Source organism: Canis lupus, chromosome 26, assembly GCF_011100685.1.
Source record: "Canis lupus familiaris isolate Mischka breed German Shepherd chromosome 26, alternate assembly UU_Cfam_GSD_1.0, whole genome shotgun sequence".
Lineage (NCBI taxonomy): Eukaryota > Metazoa > Chordata > Mammalia > Carnivora > Canidae > Canis > Canis lupus.
The window spans coordinates 13,959,030-13,972,111 of NC_049247.1; the positions used below are offsets into that span (position 1 = coordinate 13,959,030).

General features: G+C 45.8%; 1 protein-coding gene across 1 annotated transcript in view; it reads left to right on the top strand.

The window, feature by feature from the left end:
- FBXW8 (F-box and WD repeat domain containing 8) overlaps nt 1-13,082 on the top strand; it is a 120,955-nt gene that overhangs the window by 104,529 nt on the left and 3,344 nt on the right. Inside the window, exons 9-10 of the mRNA XM_038575223.1 lie at nt 10,467-10,640; nt 12,921-13,031. Coding sequence (XP_038431151.1) covers nt 10,467-10,640; nt 12,921-13,031 — 285 coding nt within the window. The remainder of the gene's footprint in view (nt 1-10,466; nt 10,641-12,920; nt 13,032-13,082) is intronic.

The following is a 13,082-nucleotide window of genomic DNA, read 5'->3' on the forward strand; positions in this document are numbered from 1 at the left end:
TCTTTCATGTGTCTTTTGGCCATCTCTGTGTCTTCAGAAAAAATGTCTATTCAGGTCCTCTAGAGATGGCAATATTTTAAATCTTAGTTGAGATTTCAGAGCCTTTGCTATAACTGGGTTGGAGCTGTCCTGCATAGCTCAGAGATGAGCCTGAGATAGTGTGGGGTCTTGTACAAATAATAACAGGCTCTCCTTCAGTTTGTTCCTCTCTTCATCCCTATACTTTCCAGCTTCCAGGGGGTTTCTATCCCTTGGGTTTCCAGAGGGTTTCTCTCAGTTTTACCTGCCTGCTTCACTACCACCATGCAGTGCTATGACTAGAGACTGCCTCGGGGGCAAAACAACAGAGAAAAGAGGGAGAAAAATCCCCATAAGCCACCCCCCCACACACACACATTCTTTGGACTGCAAGAGCCCTTTTCCTTGGTCTTCAGAAGGTGACATTTCTTTTAGAGTTTGAGCTCCTACACCACCACACTGCTCTGCTCTTGGAGCTCATACTTGGGGCATGGCTAAGGGAGAAGAGGCTCCCCTTTCTCCATGTGGCTACTTCCTCCACAGCCCACCATTTTGAGTTGACTCTCCAGGATCCTCAGATATTTGCTTTTTGTGTCTCATCCAGAGGTTTTGGCTGCGGTCAGCAGGAGACAGGCAGCAACGGGCTTAATTCTTCTTGGCCAGAACCAGAACTCCCACTTTCTCTTCAATAAATGAGTAGTTGGCAGTTGGGAGCTGTGTTAGGTGAGGCCTCTTCCCATTCTTTCTGTTCTCCAGCTCCTCAGCAGTGGCCTGCTCATTCCCATCATGAAGTCAGGGATCTGGAACAGAGCAGCTCATCAGTGTTCTGCAGGGAGAATCAAAGTAGGAGCTGGTGGTAAGGGCCTCTGTCAGGGTGAGAGTGGGTTGCCAAGGCAACAGCCACTGCACCAACAGTTCTCACTGCCTTTTCACCCTGTAATCTCAAGATTAGTTTTTAAATTTTTAGCAGCATTATTGAGATAAAATTCACATGCCTACAATTTGCCAGTTGAAATAGTACAATCCAGGGTAACATTCACAAGGTTGTGCAGCCATCACCATCATTCCCAACGGAAACCTGTACCCACTAGCAGCCACTCCCCATTCCCCTCCAGCTCTAGACAACCACTGTTCTATCTTCTGTCTCAGGAACCTGTTTGGGACATTTTATATAAATGGAATCATATAAAATAGGATCTTTCATGACTGGCTTCTTCCACTTGGGATGATGTTTCCAAGAGCAACTTGCATTGTAGCATGAATCACTACTTCATTCCTTCCCTGGCCAAATAGGATGCCACTGTATGAATATACCATATTTATTCATTCATCCGTTATGAAACATTTAGGTTGTTTCCACTTTTTGACTATTAGGAATACTGTATCATTCAAGTACAAATTTCTGTGTAGACATAGGTTTTCAGTTTTCTTGGCTATATACTGAGGAGTGGAATTGCTGGCTTATATGGTAACTCAACATTGAACCTTTTCAGGAACTTCCAGACTCTTTTCGAAAGTGGTTGTGCCATGTGATGTTCCCACTGGCAGCAGACGATGGTTCTGATTTCTCTACATCCTCTCCAGTCCTCACTCTTGTCTCTAATTACAGTGTAACGGGTATGAAGTGGCAGCTCATTGTGGTTTTGATTTTCATTCTCCTGGTGGCTAATGATGTTGAACATCCTTTCATGTGCTTTTTGGCCTTGTCAGATAAATGTCCATTCAGATCCTTGGCCTGTTTTTTGGCTAGGTTCTTTGTCTTTTTATTTATTGAGTTGTAAGAGTCTTTCATAGATTCCAGATACCAATCCTTTATCAGATATGATTTGTAAGTATTTTTTCCCAATCTGTGGGTTGTCCCTTCATTCTCTTGGTGGTGTCTTTTGAAGCACAAAAGTTTTTTCTTTTTCTAAAGATTTTATTTATTTATTCATGATAGACATAGAGAGAGAGAGGCAGAGACACAGGCAGAGGGAAAAGCAGGCTCCATGCTGGGAGCCTGACGTGGGACTCAATCCCGGGACTCCAGGATTGTGCCCTGGGCCAAAGGCAGGTGCTAAACCGCTGAGCCACCCAGGGATCCCCCAAAGCACAAAAGTTTTTAATTTTGATGAAGTTCAGTTTATCTGTTTTTTTCTGTCACTAGTGCTGTTGGTGTCACACTGAAGAAGCCCTCTCCTAGCCCAGGGTCACAAAGATTTACTCTTAAGTTTTCTTCCAAGAATTTTTCTAGTTTTGGCTGTTACATTGAGGTCCCAATGCAGTTAGAGTTAATTTTTGTGTATGTTGTGAGGCAGGAGTGCAACTTCATTCTTTTGCATGGATGTCCAGCTGTCCCAGTGCTGTCTGTTGAAAAGACTATTCTGTGCCCCATTGAACTGTTCAGCACCATTGTTGAAAATCAACTGACCATAAAATAGAGGGGTTAGTCTAGGTATATTCATCTGATTAAAATTTGAAATCTAAAAGGATGTTAAAGTAAGCTAAATATTTCCATGTTTCCAGTTTGGCATCATGTGCCTTATTTTTTTGGTGGTGGTGGTGGTCGTCGGGGGTTATATACATCACCATTATTGCCCACAGGTGGCATCACAGGCAGGCTTGCTAGAGGTGGATCGCAGGATGTTCACAGAGCTCTTGAAGACCACCCGGCACTGGCCCAGCTGAGGAAACAGAGCCAGAAAGATCGAGTGATGGGTCTGAGGGTTCTACTGCTCATTATGGGCAATAGAAGAACCCCAAGCCTCAGAGATACAGCTTTAAAACGCAGAGCTCTGAGCAGATCCTAGAGTTGGATAATTAAACTGGGTCATTCTGCTTAAAACTGCACATTCTTCTAGTTGCTGTTTAAAATGAATCCTTCACCAGAGGCCATCATCAGTGCTCTAGAGAGAGCTATTGATTTTGGCATATAAGGTTCTATTTAAGATTCTCTAATAGCCCAGGTTCAGTGGGACAAAACAGAATCATGTATTGATTTCTTTAAAAAAAAAAATACTAGCTTCCTTGATTAATTTGGTCTTTAAAAAAAGCGGGGGGGGGGGGGACTCCATTTTAATGCTTCCTTATTTGTTCCCTCTATTTTCTGGATAGAAATATAGCTTTAGGTCAGGTTCTTCTAAATGAAACTGCCAAGCCAGTCTGAATAGGCTTCATCTTTGCCATCAAATACAGTTTGCCTTATTATCATACAGAACTATTTAATCCAAGCCAATGGGAGGCAGGCCCTGGGTGGTGACCCCCAGTTAAAGAGTCTCAGAGCTTACTTCTGGCCCTGACGAATGCGAAGTTGTGGTGTGCTGCTGCCTGCTGTCAGAGAGAGAGTGAGTGGGGCGTAAATGTTGTGTTTGCTCCATCTGCAAGTGTTATAATAAGTTATTCAAAGCTCTTAGCACAGGACCAACCAGAGCGTGCCTCCCTCTCAGTTCCAGCACGTTTTCCTGCCCATCAGATGGATGCTCCTCTGCTGGAGTCTTTGGAAGGTTCTGGTGTCTTTTATTTTAATTGGCGGGCTAGAGCCGACTCCTATGGTGTGATTTTCATTAGAGAGGGGCTGGAGAGAGGGAGTGTTGGAACAGCCCTCCAAACCCAACCATGAATATTAAACATAATACAATTACAGCTTTTGGACCAATTATATTTCTTTTCAATGGGCAAAGTTGACGAAATAGTCACTAGATAGGAAGTCACAATATCTACCATTGGCTTCTTTCTGTCCCTGGAATTCATTGTCCTGGCATGATTTTGTGCCCATTTGCTGTGCTACCTGTTTCCCAGCACCGAGTCTTTAACTGGAGTGCTGAGGCTACAGCTCTGCCAAGGGACACGGTTCAGGTTGATGCCGCACGCTGTCAGATGTGCAAGGCTGACACCGGGTTCTTAATGTGGATTGGAATGGCTCGTGTGGACTTTGCACACTGTGGGGTGTGCTATTTCTATGTGTTGACAAGAAAGCAGAGTGATGGCTCTCTAAGGAGATATGCTAGAAATACTTTTCCCTTTTTCCTTTGGGGAGAAGTTCACATCTCTTTTGGCCCATTTTCATTTTCTTAGTGACGTAAAATACACAAATGCTGTATCTTTTGGTGTATTTGTTTATTTTGTTTGGAGCCACCCATGCTGGTATCTAAATACAATAGGAAAACAGATGGCAAACTTTGAACTTCTGGACCAAATTTGTGTTTGCCTTTGTCTCCCTAACAGCCAAACTGTAAATTATGGAGTATAAATATTCAACAGAGGAGCTCTTTATGAAAATCACCACAGCAAAATAGACCCTTATTAACCAAATATGTGCTGAAAAGTGCTTGGGCTAGAACCTTCCTCCTCCCCACAACACCCCTTTGCATGTTGCTCTTTGCGAGCAGTGCAGCTGTTGCCTATGGGCAGCGCTTCTTTTACAGCATTTATACCTTTTCTCACTTCTCTTACGCAGAATGCCTCAAGTGGCTGTAAGTGCTGAGAGGGAGACCTTTGTTTTCCAAGTCTGGTCCCTGCTCTCTCTGCATCTGTAGTCCCAGACCCCTCCCCGGGGAGGGAGGATCGCGTGGCCGGCCATAGTAACAGAGCTCATCATTGTGCTGCATCGCCCAGGTGGTGCCCTGAGCTAGCCAGAAAGAATGAATGAGTCTCTCCTCTGTGTTCTAGGACTACATATTTCTAAAATCCAGTTTTATTTGAAACACAGCATACAGCTAGGAGTGTATGTAAGCTATGTGTACAGTTTGAACAATCACAGAATGCCTGCATCTACCACCCACCCCCCTGCCCAGCTTAAGAAAGAGAGCGTGACCGGTACCTCTGGAGACCTCTGGGTGCCCCCCCTTCCCCATCATGAATGAGTTCCTGTTTCTGAAACAACATGGCAGTGTCTACACTTAATCCCTCTACTGCCACTCTTACTCAGGGTAACTGCTGTTACCAATTCAAATGTGTCCTTCCCCAGTCTTAAATTTTTTCTTTTCTTTTTTTTTTTTTCTTTCAGAGAAAGGGTGGGAACAGGGGAGGGAAAGAGAGAATCTCAGGCAGGCTCCACACCCAGTGCAGAGCCTGACCCAGGGCTGGATCTCACAACGCTGAGATCTTGACCTGAGCCGAAACCGAGTCAGATGCTCAACCAACTGTGCCACGCAGGTGCCTGCAAAATCTTAAAAATTTTCAACTTTACTTAAACAGGTAACCTACACATTCAAGACAATTCAAAAGCACAATGGAGAGAAGCCAGGGTTCTGGCCACTTCTCTTCCTGAGCAGCCTAATCGTCCTCCTCAGCCGAAACTGCCTATTAGCGTTCTCCAGAGGGTGCCTATACACACACAGCACAGACACATTTATTCTTCACCCCCCACACCTGTCACGCCACTGGGCCCGTGCTCCTCACGTGCAGCAGTGGCTTGGTGACAGCCTCCTACAGGCATGCACAGCTCTGCCTCCTGTAAAGACTCCGCAGGGGCACTGTATGGTACATGTTGTTTCTAGTATTTCCGGCCCCTCTGATAACCATTCCTCAATAGGTAATGCCCTTTTTCCCCTTAGGTTGCTTTTAAGACCTCTTTTGTCTTTTGCATTTTCTCACTTCAGTGTGATGCTCTTAAATATGTAATCCTTATTTTGCATTAATGCTCATACAGTGTGAGTATGCAATGCCTTTCATTAATTCTAGAAAAATACCAGCCATTAACTCTCTTTGAATATTGCTTCCTTGCCATACACTGTTTTCTCCTTCTGGAACTTCTTTTGGACACATGGTGAACTGTCCCTTTATCATTTGCATGTCTTAACCCCTTGGTCACATTTTTCCTCTGTTTATCTGTGCTCCATTCTAGGTCATCTCTCAGATTTGCCATTTAATCACATATTAGTCTGAATTTAATTTCAGGAGCCATGTCTTCATTTACAGAAGTTTTACATGGCTGTTTTTGGTTGTTTTTAAAGGAGTCGTCTCCTACTCCCACTCCCCACCCCGCTTTGGGTGGGCCCGGGTCTTACCATCTTGCTGCCATGTTTTGGGGAGATCTAACCCTATTGATTCCTGAGTTTGGCACCTGCTCACAGCCTCACTTTACCTCACCCTACCTCACCCTAGGCTCTCCAGGCTACTTTCCAGTTTGGGACCTGGGGCAGTCACTTGCTTTGTGAATCCAGCAGTGCACTTTAAATGGTGTTATTTATCCAATGGTAGTAATTTATTTTCGGTGGGAGAGTCTAAAGTTTGAGACAGAAACCCCATCTTTTGCTACTGAAAACAATGCTGTGGCTAATGCCCCTGCATGTCTGTGTATGTATTTGTATGTGTGTGTATGTATGTATGTACTATATATATATATATATACATATATATATATATATATATATATAGTCTAAATTCCTAGAAGCGGAATTGCTAGATCAAAAGTAAAGTCTGTTGTTTGTTGGAAATTGCCAGATCATGCTCCAAAGAGGGGATTGTGCTCCTATCAAGTGTTATGGATGTACCTGTCTGTCCAAGGCTCCCTAGTGTGGAGGGTCTTATGGAGTTTACCACCAAACTTGACCTTTGCCAGGTAGATAGGTGACAGGTGGTATCGAACTATAGTTTTAGTTCATAATTTCTCTCATTACCAGTGAACATAACTCACAAATGTTTAAAAGCCATTAGTATTTTCCTGTGAACTTTTTTCCTTAGCTTTTCTCTTATTTTAATATTAGGTTATCAAACTTTACTTTCAATTTGAAGGAATTTTTTTTTTTTTTACAAGAAATTAGCCAGTTACCTCTGTTGCAAACATTATCCCCAGTTTATCACTTGCCTTTGATTTTTTTTCTCCATGTGGGAAGAATTTAGACACTTATATGTAGTTATCAATATTTTCCTTTTTGACTTCTGGGTTTTTTGTTTAGAAGGGCTTCCCTATTATGAATATTCTTATAGTTGATTCTATTTAACTCTTTGAGCCATCTAGAATTTATTTTGATGCAATGTGGCTGGAAGAGCTACAAGATGGGAAAGTTGTTAGAAGGTATTTTGTGTTTAATTGCTTTTATAAGTGGGATCTTTTCTTTTTTTAATAATTTTTAAAATTTTTGTATTTATTTATGATAGTCACAGAGAGAGAGAGAGAGGCAGAGACACAGGCAGAGGGAGAAGCAGGCTCCATGCCGGGAGCCTGATGCGGGACTCGATCCCGGGACTCCAGGATTGCGCCCTGGACCAAAGGCAGGTGCCAAACCGCTGCGCCACCCAGGGATCCCGGGATCTTTTCTTTGAGTACATTTTTTTTTTTAATTTTTTTTGTTAGGGTTTTATTTATTTATTCATGAGAGAGGCAGAGACACAGGCAGAGGGAGAAGCAAGCTCCAGGCAGGGAGCCCGATGTGGGACTCGATCCCGGGTCTCCAGGATCAGGCCCTGGGCTGAAGGCAGCGCTAAACTGCTGAGCCACCCGGGCTGCCCATCTTTGAGTACATTTTTTAAAACTCGTGGTTGTTTGTATCTAAGATAGATAGCTATTGATTTTGACATATTCATTTAATACTGAATTATCTTCAACTGTCCTCTCTAATAAATTTGTCCACTTCTTTTTTTTATCTAATTGTATCTATTTTTAAAGACAATGTGAAGTATTAGTAGGGGATCCCTGGGTGGCTCAGCGGTTTGGCACCTGCCTTAGGCCCAGGGCGTGATCCTGGAGTTCTGGGATTGAGTCCCGCATCGGGCTCCCAGCATGGAGCCTGCTTCTCCCTCTGCCTGTGTCTCTGCCTCTATCATAAATAAATAAATAAATCTTTAAAAAAAAAAAAAAAGTAGATCACTATCTTTTAAAGTCTTCATTAGAAATAAATGTTATATCTCATCGAATTTCTTTTCAGCATCCATGTGACTCAGCATCCATGGAAAAGACTTTGGTTTTCCTTATTTGCCGCCATAACTTGGGGAACTATATTAATAGACATCCTGAATGGATTCTGCTGTATTTTATTCAGGACTAAGCATTGATACCGATCTTGATACTCTGCCCTCTTTGTCAGTTTTGTGGCTGGCAGCATGCTGGCTTCACATATAGAACTGGGGAGCTGTCGTCCTTCCCTGCTGGGCTGTGGAGGGGTTTGCAAAGCCCCAGGGGCTCCTCCCTCCAGGGTGGGCCCATTTAGCTTGTTTGTGGGGACTGTTGCTCCCTCCACAGCTTTCCCTGTCTGCTCATTGTTACTTTTTCTATCCTTGGGGATCATTTGGGTAATTCTTATTTTTCTAGAAAGCTATTTCATCTAGGTTTTCAAATTTGGAGACTTAAGAAAATCATCTTAAACCCAAGTAGATTAGGACTCAGGAAACTGGGGGATCCCTGGGTGGCTCAGCGGTTTGGTTCCTGCTTTTGGCCCAGGGTGTGATCCTGGAGACCTGGGATCGAGTCCCGCGTCGGGTTCCCCACAGGGAGCCTGCTTCTCCCTCTGCCTGTGTCTCTGCCTCTCTCTCTCTTCATGAATAAATAAAATCTTAAAAAAAAAAAAATGAACCATAGGACTTAAGAAACTGAATTACTGGGACGCCTGGGTGGCTCAGCGGTTGGGCGTCTGCCTTCGGCCCAGGGCGTGATCCTGGGGTCCCGGGATCGAGTCCCGCATCGGGCTCCCTGCATGGAGCCTGCTTCTCCCTCTGCCTGTGTCTCTGCCTCTCTCTCTCTTCATGAATAAATAAAATCTTAAAAAAAAAAAATGAACCATAGGACTTAAGAAACTGAATTACTGGGACGCCTGGGTGGCTCAGCGGTTGGGCGTCTGCCTTCGGCCCAGGGCGTGATCCTGGGGTCCCGGGATCGAGTCCCGCATCGGGCTCCCTGCATGGAGTCTGCTTCTCCCTCTGTCTGTGTCTCTGCCTCTATGTCTCTCATGAATAAACAAATAAAATCTTTAAAAAAAAAAAAAAAAAAAGAAAAAAGAAAAGAAAAGAAACTGAATTACTTAAAAAAAAAAAGAAACTACCAAAAAAATTTAGGTCCATTTTTTTTCCCCAGGTAGTTTTACCAAACATTTACTAAACTGTCCCCTTTGTCATTATAAAGCTTTTTGTTCCGAAGTTCCCCTCCCTGTGTAACCTACATTGAGTTTTACTTTGTGATCCATTCACAGCACTGTTAGTAGGAGGGTTTGTCCTGGGTGCATCTGTGACTCAGCAAGCATGTCAGGTCCTGAGCGGTCGGTCTGGTGCGACCTTTGAGTGTTTTATACGTCTTCCCATGGCCTGTGTGTTCTGCCAGTATTTTGCTACATCCCTTTCTTTTAGAAAGTATCCACAGGTAGCTGATTTGGGGTCATTTTCTGTTAAAAACAAACAAAAACAAAAAAATCTTAATTATGTATTTAAACTTGATAGGTGCACTGGGTATAGAATTTTTGTTTCAAATAAGTGCTCCTCAGAAAACAAAAAAATAGATCTGTGCATGCACGCTCAGAAACTAGGAGTTTAGGACACAGAATGTGTTTCAGATGGTCTCTTCTCACCACGTGTCTGGACCACATTGAGCATGTTAGCATTAGGTTTGTCCAGCTCCCCTTGCTAAGTGCTAGGGTCTTGTCCTGTTTGACTTGCAGTACAGAGGCTGCTGAATTCATCTGTACTGAAATTTTGCCACATTTTTGCTCTTATGGCTTATTTCCGGAACTATGTTGGTGTTTCTGCTGGATGAGAAATTTGTCTCATTATCTAATTTGTCCATATGTGGAAAATCAGCATATACTTAGATAAGAGTAGTTTTTAAAGGGGTTCTTAAATTCAGATTATGACAAGGCAAGAAATTATTTTGAGACTTCAGATGAGTGACAGCCAAGTGTCCACATATTTTTATCATGATTCTCTTCTCCGTCATCAAGTAGGGACACATTCCTCTCCAAATTTCAACAAGAGAGTGATGAACTTACCAAGTCTCGAGTTAAATAGCAGAAAAGAGCTAATTTCCCAACCGGAAAATTAGGGTCTGGGTTGCAGAAAAGTGTGGCTGGTTTACCACTTGCCCCTAATCGAATCTGACGCTGCCCACAACTATGCTGGCTGCTGAACTCACCCCAGGCCCCTGGGCCAGCCTGCACAGACCAACACCAGCCCCGACTCTTATCCTTCTGGGTGGACTTGTGCTCAGGACAGGCATGTGTCCTGTCGAGCAGAGAAAGAGTATGACACGTCAGCTAATGGATTCGTCTTAAGTCTCTCGTTCCAGGGGCTTTTAAATCATTCTGACCTGACTGTCGCAGGCACAGTCAGCTTGCTCAGGCCTCATGCAGCTTAGTCTCCTGCAAAAGTGTAGAAGGGGGTAAAACTTCTCTGTCAGTATTTAGATGTTTGCAACCCAAGGGGTTTTCTTAGGTTCTGTTTTGACAAGATCATTGTACATAGATCCGCACAATTGAACACTAATGTATCATTTTGGGCTTTAACTCGCATCCCATTCCACTCTGTGCTCATTTTGGGCCTTCTAGGGTGAGGATCCATGACCTCCGCACTGACAAAATCGCCCTGTCACTCTCTGCCCACCAACTGGGAGTGTCTGCGGTGCAGATGGACGACTGGAAGATAGTCAGCGGAGGCGAGGAAGGCCTGGTCTCGGTGTGGGATTATCGCATGAGCCAGAAGCTGTGGGAAGTGCACTCCAGGTAACCGAGCGCTAATGGTACCGGCCACCTGAGCCAGTTCTCCGCGCCCACATGCATGGCCACCCTGTCCCCGCCACGCAGCCCCGGGGCAGGCTGCGGTGGTTCCGATTCTCAGGCCAGGAACCCTGGTTACTGGAGAGGCAGCTCCTCTCGGTGTTCGTGCTACCGTGACTCCTACCCAGCTCAGGTAGACAAGACCTATAGGGATGCCCCGGCTGCGTGCCCCACATCAGAGCCCCCAACGGGCGTGACCCTGACATCTGCTTGTTTTCCTCTTTTTAGAAGGGCACCATAGGGCTGAAAGTATTCAGGCTTTGTTTCAACTTCATTATCCCATGCTTTGGGCGGGCGGCCTCACAGACGTAGGCCCATCATATTAAGGAGGCCTGTCTCCTGGAACTGACTTGAGGCCATCTTGCCTGGGGCGAGGGCTCTGTCTCTACCTCACCCCACCCTCCATGCCTCCCGTGGGAGCCTCTGCTCCTGGGGCAAGGTGAGGAGGAAAGCCTTCTTTCCCAGAGACAGATCCTGGGAAGTGGAATCTGAGCATAAGAAGAAGAAATACATAGATGCCAAGACCTGCAAATACAAATTGCAAGTCATGGTGAAGGCAGTGCAGGCCAGGTCAGGTACAAAAGGAGGCAAGGTTTTAAAAGAGGAATTGGCTGCTGCTTAGAGAGCAGTGGGAGCTAGTGCTCATTCCCTTCAGCAGCTTTTACCAGACTTGAGCCCTGGGTCCTGTCTACACTGCCTGACTGTCCAGCCCTGCTTTACTCAGTAAACAGGTGTGTAATCCCGTTTTCTGCTTTCTGTGGTGATGCATGGACTTGCCACCAGGTGGTGCCAAAAGGCAACCAAAACTCCTCCGTGTTGGCATCCCAGATACACCTGCCAGTAGAGAGGCCCTTTTATTGCTTTCAAGAGCCCCCTATGATTGGCTTACGGAGCTGATCAATCTCCCCTTCTAGGCGGCTCCAGCCTCCAGGGCCACCATCCCTTCTCCCTCTTGCCAGCAGTAGCTCCATCTACTTCACTAGGCCGGCACTCCAGCAGGTCCCTCCAGTGCATCATTTGGATGAAGCCTGGGTCAGTAGAGTCTTCCCCCAGAATTTTACCGTCCCAGCACTTGTCTTCCTAGCTCATTTGTAGACATACCACTGGTCCTCAACTCTGGTTACTTGCTTGTCCCTGGCAAGATCCCCATTTCTACCAGGATAGGAGTGGGCCTCACTTCAGTCTCCCACCCAGAGCTTCTGTGCTCGCCAGGTCCTCACCTGCCAGTGCACACAGCTGGTCTGGGTTCTCTTGAGCTTCTGATCAAGCCCTGCTATACCTGAGAGCCTCTTCCATCAAACAGCTTTAGCCCCCACCCCACCCCCCCACCCCCAGTCCTCCCACCTTACTGGGCCCCTAGCAAAATCTTCCAGCCATACTCTCTTCTAGCTGGTGTCCTGAATCCTGGACTGACCAGGCCAGCCTCTGATGCCCCTGAACGTTCGATACTTTCAAGAGAATGTTCTGTTTCAGCCACGAAGCCTCCCCCTGCTTTGTGGGGGATCTCAGGAGCAGCCCCTGCTCCACCGGCACAGATTTTTCTCTTGTCTCTGCCTTCCTCAGAGGCCTGTGGCCCAGTGTGGAATCCTCTGTCCCATCCTGGGGGCTCCTGATCTTTCTCATACTCTAGAAACATTGTTTCCCCTTTGTGGGAATGCATCTGAGCTAGTTAGGAATCCTCTGATGGAGGCTCCTGCTTGCATGAGGACATCTTTTATATCCTGTGTCTCCTGGCTGATGCTAGGACCATATGAGGCACTGGATGAAAGTTTTCAAAATGAAGCAAAGGCTTTGTTACATGGATTTCAAGCCATTGTTGCAAAATCTGGCAGCACAAAAGCACATGCAGACAGCCTGTACCTCCTTAGGAGGAAGAGCCTTTACGGATCAGCCCCATTCCCCGCAGCCGGGTGGCCCAGCTTGCAGAACTTGTCCAAGGCTGGCCAGCAGTGGGGCTGTTCTCTACCACATATGGCTAACCTCCTCTATGTCCAGAACGTATCATGGTGCAGGGTAGTCAAGCAGGGGGCACCCAGATTTGTTGACAGGACGGCCCAGTGTGTAGACCTCAGGCAAGACCTTGCCCCTCTGCAGGCCCTGGTTTGTCCTCTGTTAATGAGAAGCTTGGCAGAGGGTTCTAGAGTCCCTTCTACTCTAAACCTCTAGGAGGATGTGCCCCATTTGGGGGGTTTCCCATTCCTATACCTCTCTCTTGTCATGTTCCAGGCACCCCGTTCGTCACCTGTCCTTCAACAGCCACAGCCTCATCACGGCCAACGTGCCCTACGAGAGGGTGGTGCGCAACACTGACCTGGACAACTTCACCACTCACCGGAGGTCAGCGGGCTGGGCTGGGGCTGCAGGAGTGCAGAGCAGGTCATCTTAGTT